Genomic DNA, 27,313 nt, shown 5'->3' with positions numbered 1-27,313 from the left:
GTACTACTACTACCAAGTCCCTGAGAAAGTAATATTTTACAACAAAATGTAGGTAGATAAAACTGCAAGTCTGGTATATTTGATAATGATTTAATAATATAATAGTCCGAAGTCATTCATAACGGTGCATACGTAGACTTTACCTAAAGTATGTACTTTAACTTATTAGTAAATAAAAACAAGTCAGATAATTTTTAATTATTTTAATTTTTCGTTTGACGTCAAACTAGATATAAAACGATACAAATTCGTAAATACATACTAGCATTTCTTACATAACATACTGGAGTTACGAATTTTCTTAACAACATTCTAATTGTTCAGCGATTCTGTTCCATTTCCTTAATTTATTTTGATAACATTGTGTACATAATGATTTAAACAGTTTACATTTGATAAAATAATAATAATAGATACAAAATATATAAATAAGTGCACCAATATTGAGATAATATTTTAAAAAGAAAAATGATTTCGTATCATAAGTACCTACTTTTTAGTACTTTTCATAAAATAAGAGCATGTGAAATAACATGACTTCATGAAACATAACTAATTCAAACCTATTTGTATATGTTTATATTCGAATTTATAACTCATAATGTGACTATCGGCATACCGAATTTCAGAGAAACACCTCAATTTGGTCAATTATTGGCAAAGTTAATTTTTTTTTAGGGAAATAATCAGTTAAGTACATAGTTGTTCAGTTATATAATATAAATTGTATACAATACGATAATCATTTTTCTTTTTAGTTTGAAAATTAATTCTCTTGTTACAAAATGATCACAAGAAAATTAGTTGCAGCTATAGATAGTAAGTAATGTCTTAAAAGTAGGTCATCTTTTAATAATAAAAACAAGATATGTATTGTAATAGTTATGTACAAATTATTCTAGAAAATTAAAATCACAAAATTACTGTTCTATTATAATAAATTGCAAGATCCAGAAGAATAATTATAAAGACAAGTATTTAAAAGTCAAGAAACTTTTGACAAATAATTATTATAACCTAGCCAAATCATAGAAGTAATAAGTATTATTTTTACCAACACTATTTATTACTTCTATATTCAAAATAAGGGATGTCTGTTTAATATAATAAGTCACTGGTAAACAACTTCCAATCCAATAGACAATTGATTATTCATCGATGACTCAATGGTTTAATATTTATTTATTAATGTAATAATAAGTTTAAGTTGTACAGCTCCCACTATCAAAATCAAGACTTGACCTAGACCCGGCCTAGGTTAAGTAAAAGATGTCGCTCAAGTCTTTTTCCGTTACAGTTAAACTAATTCATACAGTTTCATACATTATAAAGCTGTAGGTACATATAATGTCTTGAGTTCTTTTTAAATATATATACATTAATACAAACTGGTATCTGGATGTGTGAACAATTTTAAATGAAACCAAGTAGATCTGCTTTCTTTATTTTTTTTAAACATACGGCCACGCTTTGACAAAGACTCTCAAAATTTGACTACCCACACGTTTCTGTAAATCTAAATCATTCTGAAAAAATTACTAGTTTATAGAATGTACAGTACTAATCACAGCTAAGCTACACTATTTACCAAATGAATACATGCCATAAAGAAATCAATCCGTCAATACATACTGTAATACAGCTTCGATCATGATCGATATTGGTTCTGTTCGTTCCAGGAATGTCTCAATGGAATTGGCCAGAGCCTACAAGTATTTTGATTTTAATGTGATAATAGAAGACCTATTCAAGGTATGGTAACTACCTTTACTTCATCATGTATTTGGCTAAGTAAACCTTTTTTGATCTATCAGTTTTTTTTTCTAAAATAATAAGCTCATAAAATCGGCCGCATATTTTAATTTTATTATTTAGAATGAAGTTTATTCATTAATAAATTATTTGTATCGCCGTTCACGTGAAGTCATATTCTAAGCATCTTTTTGTAACTGTGTTTTCTAACGACACGACTACTAATCAATTCAAGAAATAAGATGATAACCTAAATTAAACAACATCTACACATAATGAATATTTTGTAAGTGCGCAGTTATTGGTGTTTAACACATAACACAATTATCTGCCAAGAAGGTGACATCACGCTTCATTTTTTTATGAATGAAAATATTCATGAATCACTGAAAAGTACAAATAGTACTTCAAACACAGTATTAATTCTGAATGAAAATAGAACGTTGGTATGAAAAAATTTACTTTCATGAAAACAAAGCCGGCTTAAGCCTTGTCTTACACACTGTCTATGTTATGACAGAAAGCGTAGGAATACATTGAAATGTGTCTGAGATCGTAACTTCCGCTTTCAATTACTCACTACGTAAATTACGTCTCTACGGGAATTTGAAAAGTACGAAGTAGATAAACCTATTTCAAGTAATCACGCTTATCATTGGACCCCTGATTGTCGGAGTAAATGTTTCAAGCAGGGCTTGTTAACAAAACCACTAAAAGTAACGGTAATTAAGGTTATTTTCAAAAAGTTAAGACTGAAACCGATGAAGTCGTGATATCGGTAATGTAATATTATAACGTTATATAACGATATTAAATTACGTTATATATCGTTTCCAATTAACGTTATAAATGACAATACCAATAAGATCCACGTGCGCGTCTCTTGCGTTCTTATTAACGTTAAACAGTCTTAACGATACCTCTTACCGTTAATTTTACTGGTAACGTTTTAAGAGTACTGAATTTATTACGGTAACCCTGTTTGACATTAATAACGATACCATTTCTTAACGGTAATTCAAGCCCTGGTTTCAATTACTAAAAGTGAATAAGGCTTAATTTGTTCCATTACCATTGTTCCAAACCCAAAATTATATAATTTTACCATTGACATTAGTTTGCGCAAGTACTTTTGTTGCCAAATAGTTATCGTCGCTTTTGCGTCCGCCCACGTTACTAAAAAATCTTTATTTTTAAGTACACAGTATGTATATCTTTTTTTCTAATGTTTAAAGTGATCATATTTAGTAAACAATAAATATAAAGTGATTTCAACTGTGGTTATTAATAGTGAGTATGGACACCAAATCAGATTTATATAGTTAGTGAAAAAACTCATATCCACATTATATTCTTGATTTTCTAATAGAGTTAGCATATAAGTGCGTCATTTGATTTACTATACCGCATATAGATTTTTCTACGGCAAGATATAAACAATCGTTATTTCACTACGAACTACCTTAGATCTCATTGTTAAATAAATTAAAATAAAACAAATGTAAGTAGGTAAATAGTATTGTGGGATCTTGTAACGGTTACTATACAATATACTTGTTCATACTTGAGTATAATTTTCTTTAATTTCTATACTAGGTGAATCCCTATTGAACTCATAAAGTACGGTTTATTTTTTTCTCTAAAAAAGGCAAATTAGAAAATTATACTCTAGTTCATATTGACTTCACAAATTGACCGTATTCGTAAATCTAAATAACAGATACAACAGCCAAACACCGAATAGGCCTCAAATAGCGTTGAATTAAATTCGATGTCTTATAAGAACGTGCAGCTTAAGGGAGATATGGATGAGTAAAATATTTTCTGGATTTTAAAAGGTACAAATTATGAAAAAATAATTTGAATAAACGAAAAGAACGTCATTAGTCAAAATTCAAGTTCTGTTCGCAATTTTTTGGATTCTATCAAATCTGTTGAATAACCTTCCCCCTCCCCCCCACACAGTACTTCTACATTTTGGGCGGAATTTAGAAATTTCCTCAAACGCTTGATTCAAAGTAATTTCAAGAACAGTTCTCATTTAAACATGTCTTTTATTACATTGTCTTCAACATAATAACATAAACATTTCAATCCAACAAAATAATTTTAATAATATAAGTTAAGCCCAAAAAGTAACATTGTACAAGCAATTTAAAGTTAACTACCCATAGTTAGGTGCCCATTAATTTTTCATACGTATTAGGCAAAAGCATACGATCCACGTATGGTTAAGCTGCTACCCATTGTTAATCACTTACCTTCATTGGTAATATCGTCATTTCTATAAAATCAGACCATTATAGTAAATAACTAAATAATACGTACGCACGTACATATCTCACTCATAAAATAATATAACATAATTGTACTCCAAAATACGATCTAACTTTCACTATTCACGAATAAATAACGCATTATATAACGTGTATCATGAAAACTAAGCGTATATTTTGTGTTTTATATTTAAATTAGGAACACTCATGTTTAAGGTTGTTTCAAATTAAGCAGATTTTCGAACAAGATATGTGAACGGAATGTTCGCAGGACGATATGGTTATATGTATGTAAGAACATGCTGAAGGTATAGATACATATTACATAAGAGTAGGGAAAGCACGATTATAGTTCTCATTCAACTGGCTAAATAAAATAATATATTTCAGATTTGTTTTTCGGTATCAACCTTAATTTTGGTTTAAAAATATTTAAACTCTTTGAATCAACAAAGATAACAATGCGATCTAGTTACACTAACACGAGTTTCAAATCATATAATACAAAAGTCAAACCAACTATGACTAAACTAACAAAAACTGATTTACCTATATAATTCCCCAGTTCAGCGGTTTGTTTTGCATCACATACGGAACGTGCTTTCGAATTCACGATTAATTTGAACCAACCTTACGTAACCTAAATACAAGCAGCGCACCTAATAACACTGAAGTTTCTACGGTACAATACCAAACAAAAGTGATTCGCAATTTCCTTAAAACCCTAATCTGTTTCAAAATGCAAAGTTTCATCGCATTGATGACCCAACACAGCCAAAACATACGAATCAATTTTGTGCGCGAACTAGTGTTGCTGAACTATTATCGATAGTTTTGCAATCGACATAGAACCAGATATACCATGTTACTGTCGATTTCAAAACTATCGATTAGTCCTTTCAAAACACCATCGATAGTTAACTATCGCGCAGCAACACTAGCGCGAACATATCTACACAAACTACTTAGTCCTTATGCTTATAGCATCGGAAACGTAACATCTAGAATTGCTAACAATCACGTTATGAAATCGATAAATCCTTCTCGTTCATTTGATACAATATTGTCTTATTTTCGACGATTTTATATCCTCACATTGAGAAGATTTACATTTAACACACACGAGGGGCTCCGTTTCTTTAAAACTGCCATAAATAGAAACCGGAGGCGTTAAGGGGTTACGTTTGCCTTTCTAGAGGTTAGTACGTTAGTGTATGTGTCGTGTTTCATACAAACTCATATGAAACGAAATGCGCGCATTCGCGTTCGCTCCGCCTTCTGTTTCTATGTGCGGTAGCTTTAACATACAGAATATTATTGAAAAAACTTACGCAATGTAACTTACATTGTACTTTCTTATATATTCTTCTAACTAGACAGTTATCCGAGGCAATAACGCTTAGCTATGATATGTATGCAGGCAGATGCATGCTAAAGAGTGCCAATTTAATTTAGTTATTTTACACAAACATGTTCATCAATATATCTTATTGATCCTTACAAAGCTATTGCAAACACTATGTACAACCGGGGGTAGATGTACCTGTCCTGTATGTATATGAACCAATGGCATAAAAAGGTTGCATTTATCTGCCCCTAACTGTACTAGTGCATCGTTGACTTCTGAATTCTGTCAACCACTGATACAGGCAGTAATATTTTTACTGTTAGAAAATAATATGTAGATATATGGGGACTGGTACCTTAATTGGGCAAAGCCTGTATTGTTCACCTCTCTACGCCAGGTTTTAAAATGCAAAATTACTAGAAATGTCATTGACATTGAAAAGCCAAAGGTAAATGACCATTTTTATCGTCACACAGATACAATCCACCACAGTTCGACAGTAACAATGAAATAAACGACGTCAATACGTTATCGTAATCCTTTTGTAATCTTATTCCAGTCAATGTAATTAAAATAAAAATGTCTGTAATATTTGCGATAAGTGCTATATTATGTTCTTTGAACAAGTGCTCGGTGAATTACGTAGTACCTTCTTAATAGACATTGGAGCCCCTGCAACCATCATATAAACAAATTCAAACCTAACTATTCAAGACATTAGACCTATATTTGTACACCATACCTATAATTAAGGTGGGGGCTACATTACTCAGTGCTTAAGTTACCTGGTTGAGATTACTTTTGCTTTGGGCAAGTCCATAGCAGTCCGAGGACCGTGAGTGAGGGAGATAGCTCAACTGCAGCCGTCTCTTTTCTGTTTGTGCGCGTCTTCTGTTTTCGGGTCGGTTTGCGCGTAAGACGTACACGGCTGAGGCTCGTCTGTGTCTGAAATTGAAGGAAGAAAGTAAAAGTCAGGTTATTTCTTAGGTGTTATAAGTAGATGATTGCGAGAATATTTTAAACAATGTAAAATACATATCCTTTCCATGCAAAAAACCTTCAATTTAATCTTGAACTAGTAACAGGCAGAAAGTATACATATATATATATAGCTATAACAGATACTGGACAGTTTTAAGGTTAAGGTTACTTCATGAATCTGATCATTTTTTCTAAGAAATCTAAAACCAAAAATTTATTTTTACACTCTATTAAACGAACATCTAATGCCACTTTGTATATTTGAAAACCCCACATATTTCCATTAAAAGTTTTCATTCGCCAAGCACAAGTCATTCTGACAATATGAGATTCAATAAATCCACCTTTAACAATGTAAGTATGGCTATTGAGATTAACTCTACCTAGAGCTGGGTAATTTAAGGCATGACGCAGTTATATGCAGTTAAGACTAGGAGCTATCTTCATGATCGTATCACTGATTGTGGTTTTCCTGCAGTCTGACGATTCAGATTAAGATAGCACATGTGCGTCATTTCGTGATATCCACTTGGACTTTGCACTTTTTTAAGAAATAGTTTTATTGAAGTATGTAGTAGACTTTGACGTCGGTTACTGGGTTATAATACCTACTTATCTGTCATTTTCCGAAGTTGTTCACGTAAGCGACAGGGGCCAATAAAATTGAATTATTATTATCATTACGAAATGACTTTCAATGATGACTTGATTGTAAATAAATATAGAATTATACGTAGGTATGTTATAAAAAAAAATAGGTAAAAAAACTTTTTAAGTTAAACGGTTTTATGTTAAACATACATTGCAATGTTTAATATAAATGTACTAATAATAAAATAGATACAGTCGTGGGAATTATAAACATATGCATAGACTAGACTAAAATAAAACCGTGGGGCACGTCAATTGTCTACAATCGTTGATTAAAATGTTTGTTTTGTAATGTTACACTATAATTAGGCAGTTGTTCAACCGACAACGATGGACGTGTGATAAGTAGGGCTAGAATGTGGAAACAAGTTAGCAAGCTCGATTAAGCGAGTTTTAGGGTTTCATAATGTTGAGCGAGTAGTACTTTTATCATAAGTTTTGTCGATTAAAGACAAACTACGAGCAGTGAAACGATTCCTCGCTAGCCAGCAAAATAGTAAGTAATTTGCGCACCGTCTGCGGGCCAACTGCCTAACGACGAATTAAACGATTCTTCTATCGCACATTAAGTCTATAATTTGTAGACAATTGACGTGCCACACGGTTTTATTTTAGTCTAGTCTATGCATATGTTTATAATTCCCACGACTGTATCTATTTTATTATTTTTTGGTTTTTAGTACATTTATATTAAACATTGCAATGTATGTTTAACATAAAACCGTTTAACTTAAAAAGTTTTTTTACCTATTTTTATTTTCTAGTTTTTAGTTTTTATTTCGCATTCTGTTTAATTCATTTAGTGCTTCATTATTGCAAGGTTTCTTGCCCGTTAGTTTATTGCAGTCCAACTCCTCTATACGTAGTCCCTGCAAAGATCTTACTCTACTAAGAGCCACGTAGGCTTGACCTTCTTCAAACAGTTTCGCACCTAAGTATACGACTGCGTGATCCACAGTGCTGCCCTGCATTTTATGTATTGTAGAAGCCCATGATAGTGACCTTTCATTTGATACCCATGTTGATGGGATTGATAAAACCTAAGTTATCCGCCATTTTGTAGAGGCCGCCATCTTGGATTTCAATTTTTTATAGTATATTGTATTCTGCTTGTTGAGCCCTTTCATTTGATACCCATATTGATGGGATTAATGAAACCTAAGTTATCCGCCATTTTGTAACGGCGGCCATCTTGAATTTATAATGATAATGAATAAACATAATTATATTGTCACCAAAATCCAAAGTGTATACAAAATTTCAGATTAATCGGTTGACAGGAAGAGGGTGAAATTTGAATTACTAAATTTGACCCAAGAATAAATAAAACAAACGGGGTGAGCTAAATAAAACCGTTTAAAAAATAAAAAACAGTCAAGAGAAAAACATATAAGTTATTAGAAGTACCGAGGGATTCATATACTTATTATTGGAGACCGTCGGTGGTTGAATTCGTAAGGTATCTATCTGGTAAAAACGCGGTTGCGCATAAAAGCAGCGGTTCGAATTAGTAGGTATAATGTGTTAGTTTTACTGGTAAGAAATCATCATGACACGACATCACGTTTCGCAAAACTAAAATCGTTTTTTGTATGAATCTTCCTAAATCATTTTAAAAGATAAAAGGTGGTTTTGCAAAAATAGTTTTGCTCTTGGAGCAAAAAGCGTACCTACGTGCGTTAGACAACTTAAATTCTACAATTCGGTTAAAAATTGTAATACCAAAATAGTTTCTGCAGGAGCCGAAATTACGCAACAAAGTTTTGGGTAAAAATATAATTTACATCTCTAAGATGCATTATCCGCCTCTTTAGAATAGAACCACTCCATATCTGTCCCATGGATGTCGTAAGATGCGACTGAGGGATAAACTTATAAACTTGGGATTCTTAAACTTTTCCTTCTAGTCTTTTAGAGCCATATAGGCTCTGTCTACCCCGAAAGGTATATTATATAGACGTGATTATTTGTATGTATGTATGTTTGTACAACTCTGAAAGATGATGCCACTCCTGCGATTCGTCCGCTATTCGTCACATCGACGTCAACGCACGTTTTATATGCATTTGATCGATAGCAACAGCGGATTAAGATAACGAAGTATAACCGTTTATCTATCTAACATGTGTACTTGGGGTTTTGACAACTATTGTATTGCCCGTAGATTAGTTTTAGTATGGTTATTAATGACATATGTATGTATGATAGGATGAAGTGGACATAAATGTTATATTACGAATACGGTAGCAAAGAAGGAAGGAGTATGTTCAGTATCAGTTGTAATATTACATATTGCTAAATGAAAATTGTGATTATTCGGCGCGAGAACCAACAGCATCGGGCTTCTACAATCAAAAAAAACCTTTAAAAAAAATTCGGTATTTATTATTAAAACGATTTATCGAATAATCAATATCGACATTTGTTAATGTACCTTGATCAAATCAGAGACGTTCTTGCAAAAGGTCAGGTCAAGAGTACCCGTAAACGACGAGCTTACATGGAGAGACTTATTAATGTAAATGAAGCGAAAAAAATATGCAGGGATCATAGCTAGTCTTAATAACTATAGCCCAACCCTCCGGGAGGGAGGTGAGAATTTATAAATGTATCCATGTAGATCGACGAAAAGGTAATTTGGTAAATCTTAAATTAACGCAGACATAATTTGAATCTCAATTCTATCATTAAGCCAAATAGCTGAACGTGGCCATTCAGTCTTTTCAAGACTGGCCTTTCAGTCTTTTCAAGGCTCTGTCTACCCCGCAAGGGATATCGACGTGACCATATTTATGTATATATGTGTAATTTAAGATTTACCAAATTACCTTTTCATCGTGTTTGAAATCAAAACTAAACGTAGGTACGTGTTGTTCTACACCCCCATAACAGACGTTGTCCATAGAGTAAAGAAAAGTAAAATATAGCTAGCATACTAGTTATTTTATGTAACATACTAATATACCAAAACATTTAAGATAATAGAACTAACACTTAATTCGTATCGCTTATCTAATAGGCGTAAAGAAAATAGAAAAGAAATACAAAATAAATACGTCCCAACGTAACTCGCTTACAATCTGGTTACGCGATTATGTTACCGAAAAATGCGCTTTATGTAAAGAGGCATTAGTTATGTTTTGGTTTGTTTGTTTGGCACAAAATAAACGTCGACGGCCGGCGTCGCTTAATTAGCCGCCTAATTGTATTGAGCACTGAGACAACACAGTCGCAGTGGAAGGCAAATAACGCCAAATTAGTAGCTCCATATCTATTAAGTGGTACTACGATAAGTGACTTTTATATCATAACTATTCTGCTATTTTCAGAGAGCATGAGCGGCGTATTCTGTTTTAAATCAGGGATAAGTATACTCAGATTCACACATTAGTGTCGGCCGATATCAATATATTGATGTTTTTATTTATTTTGTTTGTTTGCAGCTAGATACTTCTTAATCTAGACGTTTAATGGGGATGCGAGCCATGGTTTAGAACTCTATTCTCAGTTTTGACATTTCGATGCGTCGGAAAACGGAGTAGGTGCCTATGAACCAACCAACTAAAATAAATTGTAACCAAAGTGAATCGATTGGTGTCCAATCCATACTCCGTTTGGAAATCTCTCATGTTTGCCTGTTACTAGTTGTTACAATTGTATCGTTTCTGAGGGTTTCAGAGAGTATCTAATCTGTATCCCTTTCGCCTAGTCGCGATCTTTCCTAGATGTGTTTTATGAAATCATCAATCTATTCAGCGCGCAGTTGTGTTCAACAGAACAGGAGGATGATTTAGATTGCTTTTCCAACACTGTTTTGCGAAAACCAGCCTAAACGCACCAGCAGTAAAAAAAAATAAGGTTTTAGTAAGGTTACAGTTTCACTATTATGATCGCAGTTCTAGAGTAGGAGGATTATTTCAAAGATCTCATTCTGTATCAAATAATTAGAGTTATTTCCGGAGATAACGGTACGCGTAAATAAACGTAAATAATCAATACGGTCGCGCGCTGAAAAAATTCCCTCCTGAGAGGTTAGTGCGAGTTTTACTCGGTCACCAAGTAAACGCGAGTTTGTATGGAGTTGCATTAGTGCCATCGCGTTACCACTAGATGGCGCTGATTAAATCACACACAAATTCGCGTTTACTTTATCGACGCGTTTGATCGGGTAAACTCGCACTAACCCCTCTGATTACAAAGGTAATGTGTCACTGACCCGTGGTCGCGAGCTGCTGTAGCCTCGCCGGCAGGTCGGCGGTGGTCGCCTCCGCGCCCTGCTGCTGGAGTATGTCCGGCATGGCGTTCCTGCGCCCCGTCCGCCCCGTCTCCAGGAATTCCTTTGGGACCTGTTCGCTATCCCCCTCCATTATGGCCATCATTCTCAAAACTGGAATTACAAGTTTCAACGGTTATACTACTACTGATCACATTTGGGGATTTTATTTTTAATTTGTGAACAAATTTAAAAACGAAAATTTTATGTCTCCGAATTTTAGGTCTTTTGATTTTAAACAAATAAAACATCAGTCCTTCTAATGGGCAAAGCTACTTTAATAGCCAGAAGTCAGAGCGAAACACTAGCCATTCATATGCTAAAAATATACATATAAAAGATATTGTTTGGTATGCCATAAAATATATAGTTTTTCATCACTGGAATATTTTGGTTGTCAACTGTTTATCTATTATTTTATAACGCGATAGGACACAAATAGCGGTACACGAAATTGATACTCGAGTGGATTTTGTGAGGACGCATTGTAAATTAGCGTTATCAATAGGTTAAGTAATAGAATTAAAACGATAAGATAACATAGGCCACGGGATATCCGAAACTTGGCTTCGGTACTTTGGCAGAGAGTAGAATAAAAAGTCGTTCCGTTTTGGAATAATTTTTAATGCCCATTTAAATTATGAAGGTACACGCTTAATGTAACCGCCTTCTCGATCATCGCTCGACGATCATACTACAGCTTATAACAGCTTTAAACTTCATAGAAGATTATCAATTGGTGGTTTTCGTCATTACCCATTTGTGTAATTTAACTATGATTAAAAATTCAAATATAGTTTAGACTTCTTAAACCAAAAGGAAAAATTATATCTCCACTTCGTTGGCTTCAAAGCTTGAGTCCGTAATGCGTTCCTCAAAGCGTCAAAGTTTTAAGGTATGCCAGACAGCAACTTGCCTTAACCCTTTCCATGCGGAAGCATTATTTCAATTCCGCCGTCTCTGTACGGGCGGTTTTGTATTAAGGCCCTTCCATAAAACGATGGGCGAGATATTACGTCCTAACAAAAATGGTTCTACTGTACGAAAGGCGTATTATTGGTCGACAATTTTGGTGTTGCCATACCTTGAAACAATAACATCTTTATAAGCAGAAATGAGCAAACTTGAATTATGATTAAGAATAATGAACATTTGCTGCAAAAATACAAAAAGAATATCAATATTTATATAAAATTACTTGTATATATATTTTTTATATAAAACTGAATTATGTAGTATATTGAAATCAAATTTTTATTAATCATAATATTTTTTTGGGCAACTGGGGTATGAGCAAGCATATAAGCAAATTAACACTCAGTATTTTTTTTACATACTCATTTTACATTTTTTTATATTATTTTATCATGCTTTTAAAAAAAATCTATGGTTATAATAAAAATGTAACGAGGGTAGCTTAAAATTTAATTTATGAGGGTACAATAAGTAACTGGCTAGTTGACATATCTTGTACATTGTATCGTGTTTGTATTGGACATGGTGTTATCGGATTTGGAGAGTCATCATGACATTTCACTTTATTTTGTAAAATTCGTTGCGGTATCTTAAATACTTGAGATTCTTTGACCTCGTCAATAGTTTCGGGAGAAATTTCATTGTTTCTTCCTCGTTTTCTAGATAAAATACTTTGCGACATCTCATCATCGTCGATAAAGTTTGGTTGCGAATATGGTTCACGCTCGTCAATTTGAGTCTCATCTGAAAATTTATCTTTAAAAATATTATCGAAATCAAAAGGATTCGAGGTAAAATACATTATTAAGAATTATAAGTAATAAACTTACCATTCATATTATTCTCCTTTTATTAGACTTTTGATATAAAAAGCTTACAACACTATCGGCGTAAACCATGCACTCGTATCTACATAATAATAAGTAAGTATTTTTCCACCGTTTCACGTAAGGTTGTTGAGTTTATAACTACAGTACAGGGGAACCAACTTTCATATTGGTCTAATCGTTTAACACAAGGATTTGTTTTGGACGCAATAATACGCCCACCGTGTGGCCAACGGTTTTTAGTTATACGTGATATTACGCCAGCCGCATGGAAAGGGTTAATATATTTAAATTCAATGGTATAATAAAATATCGGTGTCATTTAAGCCATTGCATACGAATTGAGCATTTCAATTACTTAGAAAGCTATTTTCCATAAATGTGCGACGCCATTCGTTCTCACTCTGCATAGAAACAATGTTTACTTTCTCGCAAACTAAATCCGATTATTCACTGTAGCAACGGCTGCCCCTCCCAACGGTAGTATACAAAGAAATGTAATCAGCTACGAAAACATAATTATAATCGCGCCCTTACAACAGGCAACCCATATAAAAAATATAATTATTACAGATAGATAACCGTCCTTGCAGCTACGATACATAATGACGAAGGTTTAACAGCACCTTATATATGAAGTCGATTAAAAAGTATATAAATGTTTTTTTTTTCTATTTAAGTCATAAGACTTTAAAAATTATTACTATATACTCGCACAGCTCCTTAAGTTGATTACGACCAAGTGCGAATGCTTAAAGATCTATAGAAACAATTACTGGTAACATATAAAAAATAAGCTTTCCAGAACAATAAACGGTGGAAGCGGACACTATGGTCGATCAATATGTGGTTGGGAGACTATTTCGGGTACCTTTTGGCCAAGAGCACACTTAACAGATAAGCTTGCGTGAAAAAATATTGAATATGGATGAAGGAAAAGTAAATTTACAGTTAAGAGTGATGTAGTCTTTTACACATTCACATTTTATGCAATAAGGATATCATTCATTTATTCATTTACTAAATCTTTTAACTTAACTGCGGGTCTAACCATGCGGTATTGAGTCTGTATGTATATCTGTAGCCTCATTATATTGTGACGGGCACTTCATACGTGCGCAATAAGATAACAATTACGTCAATAAGAGCTCGTCAAGAATAATAGTATAGCAGCCAGTGGCGGCAAAACTTTATTGCGTCAAAAGTACAACAATGTGCAAATATAGTTGGAAAACGACCAATTTGGTATTCATAGCTTAGTTACTGCACAGGATTTGATTGCCTCCTATTAAGGTGCGGTACAGAAATAAAAATACCTAAGTAAGATTTTCTTGTTTATTAACTGTATAGTTTAAAGTCTGCTTTAAACTTGACTTGTAAGGTTTTAATGGATGAATGAAAATGCTCATATTACAAGAAAAAAATAGTGGATTCAGTGGCTTTTTCTAGTGTAGTCGTAAGTGATAAGACCTATCGAGGCATCTGTCCTTTTTCTCCAGCAAAGGTAATTATTTGTTGTGCCTACCTTGGAGTTAGTATGCGAACCACTGCGAACCGAATCATCAAATTCTGTATATATAGTCTGGCATATACCAACGACTGTCTTAAATTAAGAAGAATCATATATATATATATAATATATTTAAAATAAATCAAGCGACGTCAATATTAAATTTACTTCCGTAAGGCAGATAAGGAGAATGCTGGAGAAAATAAAATTTTTTGAAATTACACATTGCATCGCCAATCCAATCATATCAAAAGCGTTGACCAGAAGGTGGCAGTTAGCCAGAAGTAGACAGTTCGATAGAGGCCATCTATAATAATATGTGGCCGTCCAAGCGAAAAGGGCCCACTGAGCACTTTCTAGTTTCCGAGATATTTGAGATTTTGTGAAAAAAGGTGGAAAATTGGCATTATGCGATTTTAATGGATTTTAATGCAACATGCAATGGGCTACATTTTCGTATAATAATCGTCTGTAAATAACGAACACAACGTGAGAAAATTGCAATTATATGTTTAGTGAAAAGGGACCAGTTATCAACACTCTTTAAATTGAATGATTGAAATTGAATTCTATAATGATAATGAGTTAAATAACAACTAATGTCGATGTTTAACCAACCACAAAGACATCTACTGTCAACAGCGATATTTTATAATAGAGATTTTTTGACTAACGGTGTCGCGCCAAATGTCCATAAGTCACGAAAAGCTCCTTACAATTGTTATAATTTACAAACCAGAGCTGATGCAGTTAATTATATAAAACAGTACTCCAATGATAATGGTTTAGTTTTACCTGGCCGTCTACCAGGTCACCGATATAATTCTGATCTAGTAATACTTCCTTGCAGTATGACCAAATCATACGTTTATAAAACATATTGTGATTCACTAATTTCACTGAATAATATTCCTGTTGGTAGGAGTACTTGGTACGACCTCTGGGAAACATTTTGTGTTGTGCAGAAATGTTGTTGTGCAGAAACCAAAAACTGACCTTTGCGCAGTTTGTCAAAAAAATATACTCTTTTGATTTTGATCAGCAAGTTCATTTACCACATAGCTCTCAACAGATAGGGCCATTAAATTTTTTGCCAACTTGTTCATACTGCAAGGAAGTCGGTAATAGGAATCAAGTAAGAAACGGGTCATATTTTTGTCCAAAGCGCAGGTCAGAAAATATTTGAGATTTAATTCTGACTTTTGAAACCTGTAATAGGTTAATTCTTCTTTTTTGTAATGTGTCGTATTAATGACTTTTAATTCATTAATTTTTATTCTTTTGACGTAAATTTAATCTGTTTTTGTATAATGTCCTACGAGTAGTATATTCTTAATAAATGTGTGTTAAAATGTACGCGAAATATAACCTAATTTCGGTCAACTCGACCCATTTCCTAAACTTAACATAACTACCAATTAGTTTTAAGTTTTTATTCGATAGTGTTGCCATAATAAAAACTAAGTAGTCGATTTTATACTTAATATATTTCTCTATTATTATAAATAAGAATCTATGTAACTGACATCTTGATCTCTAGCTATTACAATTTAAAATTTTATTGTATTCAACTGGGCCCTTTTACTAAACTTATTATAAAGTTAGTTTTAAGCTTCTATTTTTTTATTCGATAATGTTTCCATAACATTAACTAATTGATTTTATACTTAACATATTGCTCTATAATAATAAATAATAATCTATGTAACTGACAACTAGATCTTTAGATAATACAGCTTAAACTTTCAATGCCTGTTTCCCAACAATTTGATTTTTGTAAGTGTGAACTTTGAAAATTTTTTATTCCAATAAATGTTATTATGATTAATTTTTTTTTATTCCATATGATCAACCAACTATTTAACTATCCAAATATGGCCTTAACTCAATACCACCCAAGTGGTACCTTTATGCTTGGACTGCCACATATAATAAACGTTCGAGTTTAGTTTTTATGTTTTAAACAAAAAAATCTCCAGCTGTTTTCTCTTTAAGAAACACCAAGTAGGTAACTTCGGGAAATATTACTGAACTGTCAAGTTACACAAAAATATTCAAATAGAGAACTCTTTTTTTAAAAGGTGAAATAATTGCAAAATTTATTTAATGCTGGTCTAGTCTAGGCTATAGAAAAAACAGTACAATAGCCGCACGTCAGCGTATGCAGCTCAATAACAGCTATAATTACTGCTAGTTGCCGCCATTCTAATGTTAATTTGCCACGAGAACCATTGACATCTTAAGTGGAATAATGTTTACGTTACATTGGCCGAGTACTAGCACTTTAGAACTCTACATAGCAAGTGGACAGATTTGCAACTGGACAGATTCTTAGATGGAAGGATTTGCAAATAGACAGTTGAAGAAGGATTAGCAACTGGAAGTGCCGAGGTAGTTATATCGGAGAACCTAAATTCTAAGACTTTCAACGAAACCCAAAGCTTTAAAACGTTCTCAAAGAAGAGTGTATAGAAACAAATCAATAATGTATACAATTGAATTCCAAAAAAAAAGTAACAAGGGTTTGACAGATAAAGAATCTTAATTATGTGGCACTCGTCATTGCGCTCGTCAAGGCCAGTTGACTGTGCCAATGTGAACGAGACAATATAGCCGACAAGGTTGTGACGTCATGTAACCACCTTGTATTTATTGCTTTTTGTGTCTGTTCTACATAAATCATATGACGAACATGACAACAAAACCAATACCTATTCTTGTATACGAAGTATAGAAAATCCTTAATAATAAATAATTATGTGATCATTAAAAATATTATATTTGTTGACATCTTTCACGAAATACGGATGAAAGGCTAGAGTTTCAGGGGCAAACCTAAATTTAAAAAAATGTACCAAATAATATTATAACCTAAAAGTTATGTCTTAATCTAAAGTCTGAATTAACTAAACCAAACATGCAACCAAGTAACTATGTATAAAAAAATCAAACCATGCATGGGAAAAATGTGTAACCAGCTAAAACAATAATTATCTATTTTCTAAATAAATATGTATAACAATTATGTAATAGGAACAAGTATTTATAAGAATACCAGCAAAAAATAAAACTTTCTGCCAACATTAAAAAATGGCAATTGCATTCCAAAAAAAAAGTCTGTATAAATTGTATATTGAAAGTCCATTTTTATATATATATAATCTGGGAGATTTTATCATTCCCATAAATACATATATGTGTGCTCAAAGCAAATATATAAAATTACAATAATGGTGAAGCTCAATTTTTTATAAAATCTGGGTGATAGTATAAGTCCCATATTATTATGTATGCTCAGAGGATAAACATAATTATAATAACGGTGGTTTATAATAAGTGCTGATATGGAATATATAAACATATACCATTTCATCCCAAAGATAGGTCCGGTCTAGTCGCAGCTTCAGCCCGGCGACAGATCAAGCGACCATCACTAAGATCATGCACCTTACTGTCCTGAATGAATGCAAGTTCAATGTTAGTAATTCAAGATGTCAAAATGCAATATATTTGTTACAGAATAAAGGGATCACAGATTTCCTATCAAAGGAGCAATTAAAATTATGCAAATGAAATGTAAGTTTTTTTAAAACACCTTTCAAATTTTCTGAGCCATTAAGGTTCATAAATCTGATCTTTTCTAAGATGCTTGGAAGCAAAAAATACTTTTTGCCTCTCATACAATACATTTGCTGATACTACTTAATAAAGAGGTGGAATTTAAACTTAGATAGATTTTTTATTGGCTCATGTTTATGAACCCTTGACAAAAAAAAACATATGTTAAAATATGTTTTTTTTTTGTGGCAGTGGCAGCATAGAATGAATATTGTATTTTATAGATAGAAAAGGGAAACAAATCAGTGAATTAATTTATCCACACTTTTATTTGTGTGACCTGGTGTTATCTACATCACAGAAGGTTAACGGTTAATGTCCATACAGGAAATGGACCGAAAGTTTAAGAAACATGTTACTACTTCATGATCTAATTCCCAAGAAGGAGATAAAAATGTGACTTGCCTCTTTTAATGACTTTCATTAAATAGCAATTTAGAAAAAATCCTTATACCTATAACGGACCTAGTTTGGATTCGAAATAAAAAGATTTCTCCCTGCATTAATTTCTAGCACTCCTTTGATAGAAAAACATTGCTGGAGTGGGTAATAAGTTTAATACAACAATTGAATATTGTAATTTGAATTGATATTGCTTAATGAATTACAGTTTGAACATAAAGAACATACATAACTATCTACAATTCACTTAATTGGGAATTTCAAAAATTGCATATACTTCTTAATACTTACATTTATTGAGTTGTATTAGACTTATTTACACTTAATTTACAATTAAAACCCTTATTTGTAAAAAGAGCTCTATGAAGTGATATTAGTCCTTTATAAAATTTAAATACCATTCTGGTATTTGTGCATAGAAGATATTTTGAGCTCATGTTTTTATATGGAATGCTGAAGTATCAGTTTATCATCCTTTCAGTTACTTGAAATTCAAATGAAATAATGTTATATTGCCTTAATCCATTTGTAGTTTGTTTTTCAAAACATCAATAATCACCTTTGACAGTTGAAGAAATATTAAAATAAATTAGAAAATTTTAAAATATTTTTCATACATTTCTATGATTATTTTGCATGGAATCTCAAGAAGGGAAAAACTTAATGGAAACAAATTTATCCATCTTATAGCTAAGGTAACCAAAATTAATTAAAAGTTTGTGATGACATTTTCTTAATGGAACAATGGATTTAGACTCTTGAAATCAAAGAAAAAGTTAGATTTTGATAGTGAGTTTATAGAGGCAAAATGCTACGGAAAAATGTTCTATAAGCGAATTCAGACCCGCGCAAAACAGCCTCAAAGGATGCATTCAATGATACTGCGCATACCTGATCCATTCTTCACACGATGGCCTCTCCTAAGTTTACTCACACGACCAGCCCTCACCGTGGACATTATCACGTATTTGGGCTTCACACACCGTTATACAACAAAATTATTGATTTGGATACACAAAACTTACAATCACATAACTGTTCCACAGATATGACTTGCACAAGGAGTTTAAAGAAAACTGATAGCACAAAAAAGCTATTCGGCTCGATGACTGCTATCAAAAAAATATCAGCACTTTTCCGATGAAATGTGCACAGAAATCACAGTAATACACAAAGAAAAGTCGGGGAGGAACGAAGAGAATACGACAATATAGCATAAAACATGACTTCACTTCATGAAAACTTGACAGATATTGACTTGACACATAAAACGAAGAGAAGAATGAAGATGACAAATCTCGATGACATTATTGAAAATCCTCTGTTGCCATACTGTTTACATTTCTGGATATCTACCATTTAGTTATTTTGTGGATATTTAGTACATAGGTTCATTGAACAAAAAGTAGTTACAGATAGATGTTATTTGAAATTTTACAATGGCAACAGCTTACGTAACGTCAATTTCTAGCTGTCAATCGAACGAATCAGCTGCTGATAAAACATTTTTTATTAGCAGATAATTTATCTTATTTATGAATTTTTTAACAATTATAATTATATAGCTTGCTACAGAGGCAAGTAATCTTTTCTTTTGTGTTATGATAATGTATTGTCAGTTTTATTAGTGCGAAAAATCCTTTTTTGCAGATGCTTCGAAAAGCGGTGTTTGGGTCTGGCTTAGCCGCCCTGGTTCCATCTGTGCACGCAGCGACTCCTTTGAAGGAAGAGGCGAGTGGCCCCGCTAAGCCACCACTAATGAAATTGTCAGAACTACCCATATACGAAACTCCGCATGCTGATTATGTTGAGTAAGTTTTCTTGCCTCAATTTACTCAGAAGATTGTATCAAAGTTTGTAGCAAATAGCACAGCTGCAATCACATAATGATATGTTCGTATTATCAATATGTTTTCATATTTTTCTATTATTTTTAATGACTTGGCCCATCCCATTATACATTTAAGCCTAGTATAAACTTTTCCAATATCCACAAATTTTATGTCGGCCTTCTTTTGTAACTCAATCTGCAAAATTAATGTCTATATCTATGCTTTTAGAAATCAACAGAAACAGGCGAAGTCGGACAAGCCAGGATTTATAAGGGAAGCCTTGCAGACACCTGTCCGAGCTGTTCGGGAGTCCATCCAGACAGTGCTGGCCCAGACTGAGTCTGTTAAGAACACAGTGGAAGAAAACTACCATGATGTACAGGATAAAACTGACTGTTAGTGTTACTTCGATTACCTGATTTTAAACTTTTTCATTGCATTGTACTATTTGTAGATAATTCAGGTATAACATGCACATAACATACAGATCTAGTAACATGATTCAAAAAGTCTGAGGGCATGTTATGTGTGTGGTGCCATGTGGTTTCCGGCACCAATGGAATAGGATCACTCTCTTTCCCATGGATGTCATAAAAGGCAACAAAGGGATAGGCTTATATACTTGTCACTATTTGAATCTCAATTCTATCATAAAACCTAGCAGCCGAATGTGGTCTTATGATAGCTGTTGCTTCTGTCTACCCCGCAAGGGATATAGATGTGATGTTTGTGTTATGTGTATGCATTTAATACCTGTATTATTTTTTTTTTATATATATATATACGGGACAAATTACACTGATTGAGTTAGCCTCGAAGTAAGTTCGAAACTTGTGTTACGAGATACTAACTCAACGATACTATATTTTATAATAAATACTTATATAGATAAACATCCAAGACCCAGGACAATCAGAAAAAGTTCTTTTCTCATCATGCCTTGACCGGGATTCGAACCCGGGACCTCCGGTGTCACAGACAAGCGTACTACCGCTGAGCCACAGAGGCCGTCAATTCGTTTGAAATTTAAAGAATACAGTTTTCTGAGGAAGGTTTGTATCTGTTAATGCTACTCATGTAAAGCCAGGGTGGTTCGCTAGTTGATAATATTTAATTTTGTTTCAGGGATTGTAAAATATTTGCGTGAGGAGGAAAACAAAGATGTCAGGTATGGTGCTGTGGCAATGGGAGGCCTGACCGGATTCATCTTGGGTCTCAGAGGTGGAATCATCAGGGTGTGTACTGCTCTTTAAATATGTCATAGTCATAAATCATACATACATATAATTACGTCTATATTCCCTTGCGGGGACAGAGCCAACAGTCTTGAAAAGACTAAAATGGCATGTTCAGCTCTATGGCTTTATAATGGAATTGAAAAAGTGACAGGGTTGCTAGGTCATCAACAACGAGAAGAATTCAAAGTTTATTAGCCTTTTCCTTAATCGGCTTTTACGACATCCATTAGAAAGATAGAGGATAGTCTATTCCCTTAGTTCACAGCACATTCATCTTGTGCAAATGCTGTTGCTGGTAGAAAAGAAAAAAACAATGTGTACCAGCTACTGCTTCCATGTGGATTCTAAAATTAATCAAGGGCCTGTCACTATGTGAATCTTAATTCCATCACTAATCCATCTAGTACAAGTGGCCTTTCAGTCCCCTAAAGGCCAACAGATGTGATATATGTATTAATCATATCTGAATACATACATAAAATCACGCCTCTTTCCCGAAGGGGTAGGCAGAGACTACCTCTTTCCACTTGCCACAATCTCTGCATACTTCCTGCGCTTCATCCACATTCATAACTCCCTTCATGCAAGCTAATTTTGTGTTTTAAAATTAAGAAAGATTATTTATGCTTATTTTAAGCTAATCTGAATATAAGAAATAATAATATTCCAGAGGGTATTCTATGCTGGTGTGGGCACAACAGCAATGGGTATGATCTGCTTCCCCGAGGATACAAAGGAACTCATGAAGAGCAATGGTGTTTTAGCCAAGCAGTATATAAATATTGCATACAATTTCCTGTATGGAGGTAATAAACATGGTTTTAGAACTTTAATTCTATGAAATCTATATGATATATATCTATACTAATATTATAAAGCTGAAGAGTTTGAACGCGCAAATCTCATAACTCACTGGGTCGAATTAAAAAAATATTTTTGCGTTGAATATACCATTTATAACATCACGCTGCAACTAAAAGGAGCAAAGAAATAATGATAAATGTGAAAAAAACGGGGAAAATTATTCATCCATGAGCGCTTCAATGATGCCCAAAATAACTATTCTACGCGAACGAAGTCGCGGGCATGGCTAGTGTATATATAAAATGCAAAGGTTTGACTTATGAACTTGGGATTCTTCTTTTAGGCGACGTGCTAGCAACCTGTTGCTATATAAGAATCTCAATTCTATCATTAAGCCAAACAACTGAATGTGGCCTATCAGTCTTTTCAAGACTGTTGGCTCTGTCTACTCCGCAATAGATAGTGATTATGTATGTATGTTTGACTGATCTATCAACGCACAGCCGAAACTACTGCACCGATCGAGCTGGAATTTGGCATGCAGATAATTGCTATGAGGTAGGCATACATTAAGGAAGGATTTATGGAAATACCCGTGGGAACGGGAGATAAGGGGATTTTTCCTTTTACGCGGGTTGAGCTGCGTAGAATCTCTAGTATTTAAAAATATGGTGACCTCAGGAGATATGGGAGGTAGCCCAGGTATATTCTGAGCCGTGTATACCAAGTAATTTGTAAGAAACTGAAGACGAGACTTATTCACGAACGTTCTCTCTTGGTAAGAGGTGAACTGGAGTGGTAGGATGTAGATAAGACATTCCTCTCAACTTTAAGGGACATTTATTACAATGTCATGTTATTTTTCTTATTTTTAATTACACTGGTGATTACGGTATTAATATGACTTCTGGGACTAACATAATCCATCAATCCCACTAGTTCCATGATGGAAAACTGAGACGATTTCTTTAGTGTCCATTGCCCCATTGGACTACAGGGACAAAATTGTCCCGCTTGTACCACTGCGGTACATCTAAATGGGACTAGTGGGGTAGACGAGAATTGCCACTGAATGTTCTCAATATTCCATCAGTGAAGCCCGGCGATCCTCAACTGGAGGTGAAATTCCCTGAGCTGTCGATCCCCAAAGACTTCTCCGAGCTAGTCGACTTGACTCTCTCAGTCGCGTCCTCCGTCAAACAGGCCGTGATGCCGCCGCCGGCGAAGGAGGCAAGCGACTCTAAACCATCAGATAAAAAGGAATAGGTCCCATTTTGAGTACGTAGGCGATGGATATGCATGATGGGTTCAACCAACGCTTTTTTGCCTTGATTTGAGTTTTGTTCGTCTTAACAGCTTTTTGGGGTGCAGTCATTATTTATCTTACCTGCCTAACATACTGCATGCTTAATGCTATTGCATTAATATTATTTTTACAATATTTGCTTAAAATACTAATGAAAATAATTTACTTTTCAGAACAGTTACTAAAAGACGACGACGTAGATGATATGTCCATTGAAAATCAAGTACCAATAAGTAGAATTAATAATCGTGTTGGCGGCTAAAGGGATACAAGAGGGGACATTGTGATTGCAATATACCTTGGGTGCGTCAAATGTGAAATAAGTAGACTGTCGACCCACGTTTTACGAATTTTTTTTGTTAATTATTTTCAGTTGCGAAGTGCAAATACGTAGAGGAATCATCCCATTAGTGAATGCTATTTATTTATTGTTACTAGTCTTCTACAGTGTAAATTATCTACGATAATTAAATAAAATGTATATTTTTCTATGTGATTTTTAATTACCTTTCACATAACTCATATTCACTTAATCATAACTTGAGTAGGTATTTTTCTGACAAGTCCTCTATTATATCTAGTATTAAATCATAGGGCCAAATGGCATGAAACAACAGACTTCAATTATGAAATTATAAGTATTGTTTTATCCTGTCAGAAATACAAAACTAAGCAAATATCATTTCTTCCCTCCTCTTCTTAGTGACAACTGTGCCTGGCTTGTGTTGAGCCTCTGGGTGATTCATTAGTTCTGGTGGACAGGTCGATACGGAGCTTGCAAGCAAAACTTGCTTCAGGTCATAGAACAGCGCCGAATCCTCTTTAGTGACAAATGACAAAGCTTTACCAGTCTTACCGGCACGTCCTGTACGACCAATGCGATGAGTGTAATCCTCTATAGTCTTCGCCATATCATAATTGATGACCATACTGACATCCTTGATATCGATACCACGACCGGCGACATCAGTAGCCACTAGGATATCCTTTGAACCATTTTTGAGACTAGCCAATGCAAAGTCACGCTGTTCTTGCCCTTTACCACCATGCAAGGTACAAGCATTGAAGCCCAATTTCTCCAAACCCTTTGCAAGAACATCTGCACCTCTCTTTTGATTGACGAATATAATGATAGGTGGCTCCACTCCACGTTGCAGAATTTCTGTAAGCTTCCTACGTTTCTCATTCTCACCAATCATGAATACAACTTGTTCTGTCCTGTCGACAGGTTTGCCTACGGAACCAATGTAGACTATGGCAGGCCTTCTAAGGTAGCTCCTAGCTAGACGCTCCACTGCGGGAGGCATAGTTGCTGTAAACATCACAGTTTGTCTGTACTTTTTCTTTGTGTTGTAGTTTGCTAGTAATACTGATGCATCTTCTGCTGCGTCTGTATCAGGCTTGATGTTTGAAACAGGCATGTATTCCAGAATTTTCTGGACATCAGGTTCAAAACCCATGTCAATCATACGATCAGCTTCATCCAATACTACATAAGTGCATCTGTTCAGAACTAGGTATCTGTTTTCAAGAACATCTATGAGACGGCCAGGGGTGGCTATAACAATTTCACAGCCCAATCTCAGTTTGAAACCTTGTTCTTCTCGAGACAGACCACCGACAACAACCACTGACGTAATGCCTAGAGGAATACCAAATTTATTTGTCTCCTCTTCAATCTGTTGAGCCAACTCACGGGTTGGAGCCAATATGATGGCGTAAGGCCCTTGATCCGCATCCTCCAACCTCTCATTTTTAGGTAGTGACTGAATCCAAGTGAGAAGTGGTATGAGGAAGGCCAAGGTTTTACCAGAACCAGTTTCAGCAACACCAATAATATCTCTATTCTGCAGACCAATTGGAATAGCTTGCCTCTGAATAGGGGTAGGACTTTTATACCCTACTTTATTGATTATATCCATTATATCACTGTGGAAGCCAGCTTCCTTCCATGACCGAATGGGATTGGGGATTTTACCACCTTTGATAGTGATGTTGTAATCTTCCCTGAAAATTCGCCAATCCCTTTCAGTCATCTCGTCCTGATCTTTCTCAGACCAATGGCGGTCATCCCACTTTTGCTTATCCTCCTTCTTTTTAACTTTTTTAAGGCGCAATTTCTCTTGTTCTTTCTCAAGCTCTGTTCTTCGCTTCTCCAATAGATTGCCATAGAATTTGCTGTGATCTTTCTTTTGAGATTTAATGTCAATGCCAGCTATGTGGCCACGTCCAAAGAACTGTACTTGATGTCTCTCCTTGTATAATGTGTTATAATCATTTGACGTATCTTCTGATGCATCCCAATCAAACACAAATTTTCTATCATTCAATCGTCTGACACGACGTTTCTTCTTTATAATGCCCAAATACCTTGCCTTTATAGCTTCTTCTTCACGCTCCTTGTCTTTAGTTTTGGAGAAATCTTCACTCTTATCTTTCTTGTCTTCACGACGATCATTACCAGATTTTCTATCTTCATATTTTCTCTCCCTTTCTCTTTCCTTTTCTTCCATCCGTCTATCTCTCTCCCTCTCACGATCTTCTTTGTACTTTTTGTCTTCCTCTTTTTTACTGGGCCCTGTAAGGTCTATAGTAGTTATCTCTGGCCTATCAATATTGGCCCTCATAGCCGCCACTTGTTCCCGTCTTTTCTCTAAAGCCAATGCTGCTCTTTGCTCTTTCGTCAAAAACACAGGTTTACTTCGAGCCTCTTCCTCAGCTTTTTTCTTAGCAAGCAATTCTTCTAGAGAAAGTGGTTCACGTTTTACTGGTTTCTGTTCATCTTTTTTTACTTCTTTTATTTCCTCGTCTTCCTGTTTATTTTCGTCATCTTTCCTGCTTCTATTTCTATCCTTATCGTCGAGTCGTCTTTCTTTACCATCACGTTTCTTTGGGCTCCGCGAGCGTCCGCGTTCTTTACGAGATGGACTCCTCGAACGCTCCCTGTCTTTCTTCATAGGGCTCCGAGATCGGTCCCGTTCTTTTCTAGGGCTTCTGGATTTATCTCTTCTCTTGGTTTTTTCACGGTGTGTATCACGGTCGTCGTAACGATCTCTCTCACGCCTTTCCCTCGATCGAGATCGTCTGCGATCTGGACTTCTGTCCCGTGCCATCTTTATATTTTGTTAAAATATAGGAAAATTATTTATAAAATAAATATATGTACTTAGTAATTGAAAAACAACTCCAATAATTAATAGTAACGTAATTTTATTGCCAAGCAAGAAGCAATGGTGATAAAAAAAGATGGATGAGAGTGACATGCGTCATGGATTTGACTTTGACTGCTTAATTGGCATTGTGTATGTCAGTCAGCAGTGTCGTATCCAATGACCAAGTACATACATACATACATATAATCACGTCTATATCCCTTGCGGGGTAGACAGAGCCAACAGTCTTGTAAAGACTGATAGGCCACGTTCAGCTATTTGGCTTTAAGATAGAATTGAGATTCAAATAGTGACAGGTTCCTAGCCCATCGCCTTATTACCAAGTATCATAATCATGTGAAGCTTTA

The 27,313-nt window shown here is 34.4% G+C and overlaps 3 protein-coding genes across 6 annotated transcripts; 1 reads left to right on the top strand and 2 right to left on the bottom strand.

Annotated features, from left to right (window-relative positions):
- Positions 1-188: 188 nt before the first annotated feature.
- On the bottom strand, positions 189-19,871 carry LOC106140214 (cAMP-dependent protein kinase inhibitor beta-like). 3 transcript variants are annotated; one of them, XR_001228782.2, is made up of 4 exons: positions 19,505-19,871; positions 17,959-18,049; positions 11,225-11,395; positions 189-6,321 (listed from the first exon to the last, which is right to left on the bottom strand). XR_001228782.2 is itself a non-coding variant. In XM_060954301.1 (3 exons), exons 1-3 carry the CDS (start codon positions 19,569-19,571, stop codon positions 6,230-6,232), a joined length of 330 nt encoding a protein of 109 aa, XP_060810284.1. In that variant the 5' UTR covers positions 19,572-19,871; the 3' UTR covers positions 189-6,229. The 3 variants fall into 3 exon arrangements, 1 of the variants encoding a protein (XP_060810284.1); XR_001228781.2 differs by having other exon boundaries at positions 19,639-19,871; XM_060954301.1 differs by lacking the exon at positions 17,959-18,049.
- A 166-nt stretch (positions 19,872-20,037) lies between these two features.
- On the top strand, positions 20,038-24,284 carry LOC106140210 (MICOS complex subunit MIC27). 2 transcript variants are annotated; one of them, XM_060954394.1, is made up of 7 exons: positions 20,038-20,190; positions 20,264-20,424; positions 20,674-20,840; positions 21,571-21,680; positions 22,354-22,489; positions 23,581-23,765; positions 23,967-24,284. In XM_060954394.1, exons 2-6 carry the CDS (start codon positions 20,264-20,266, stop codon positions 23,751-23,753), a joined length of 747 nt encoding a protein of 248 aa, XP_060810377.1. In that variant the 5' UTR covers positions 20,038-20,190; the 3' UTR covers positions 23,754-23,765; positions 23,967-24,284. The 2 variants fall into 2 exon arrangements, with proteins under 2 accessions (XP_060810377.1, XP_060810378.1); XM_060954395.1 differs by lacking the exon at positions 23,581-23,765.
- LOC106140217 (probable ATP-dependent RNA helicase DDX23) lies at positions 24,261-27,047 on the bottom strand. Its single transcript, XM_060954393.1, has one exon. It carries the CDS (start codon positions 26,904-26,906, stop codon positions 24,462-24,464), a length of 2,445 nt encoding a protein of 814 aa, XP_060810376.1. The 5' UTR covers positions 26,907-27,047; the 3' UTR covers positions 24,261-24,461.
- Between the last annotated feature and the right edge of the window lie 266 nt (positions 27,048-27,313).

Source organism: Amyelois transitella, chromosome 4, assembly GCF_032362555.1.
Source record: "Amyelois transitella isolate CPQ chromosome 4, ilAmyTran1.1, whole genome shotgun sequence".
NCBI classification, from domain to species: Eukaryota; Metazoa; Arthropoda; class Insecta; order Lepidoptera; family Pyralidae; genus Amyelois; species Amyelois transitella.
This window is presented reverse-complemented; position numbering and strand designations above follow the sequence as displayed.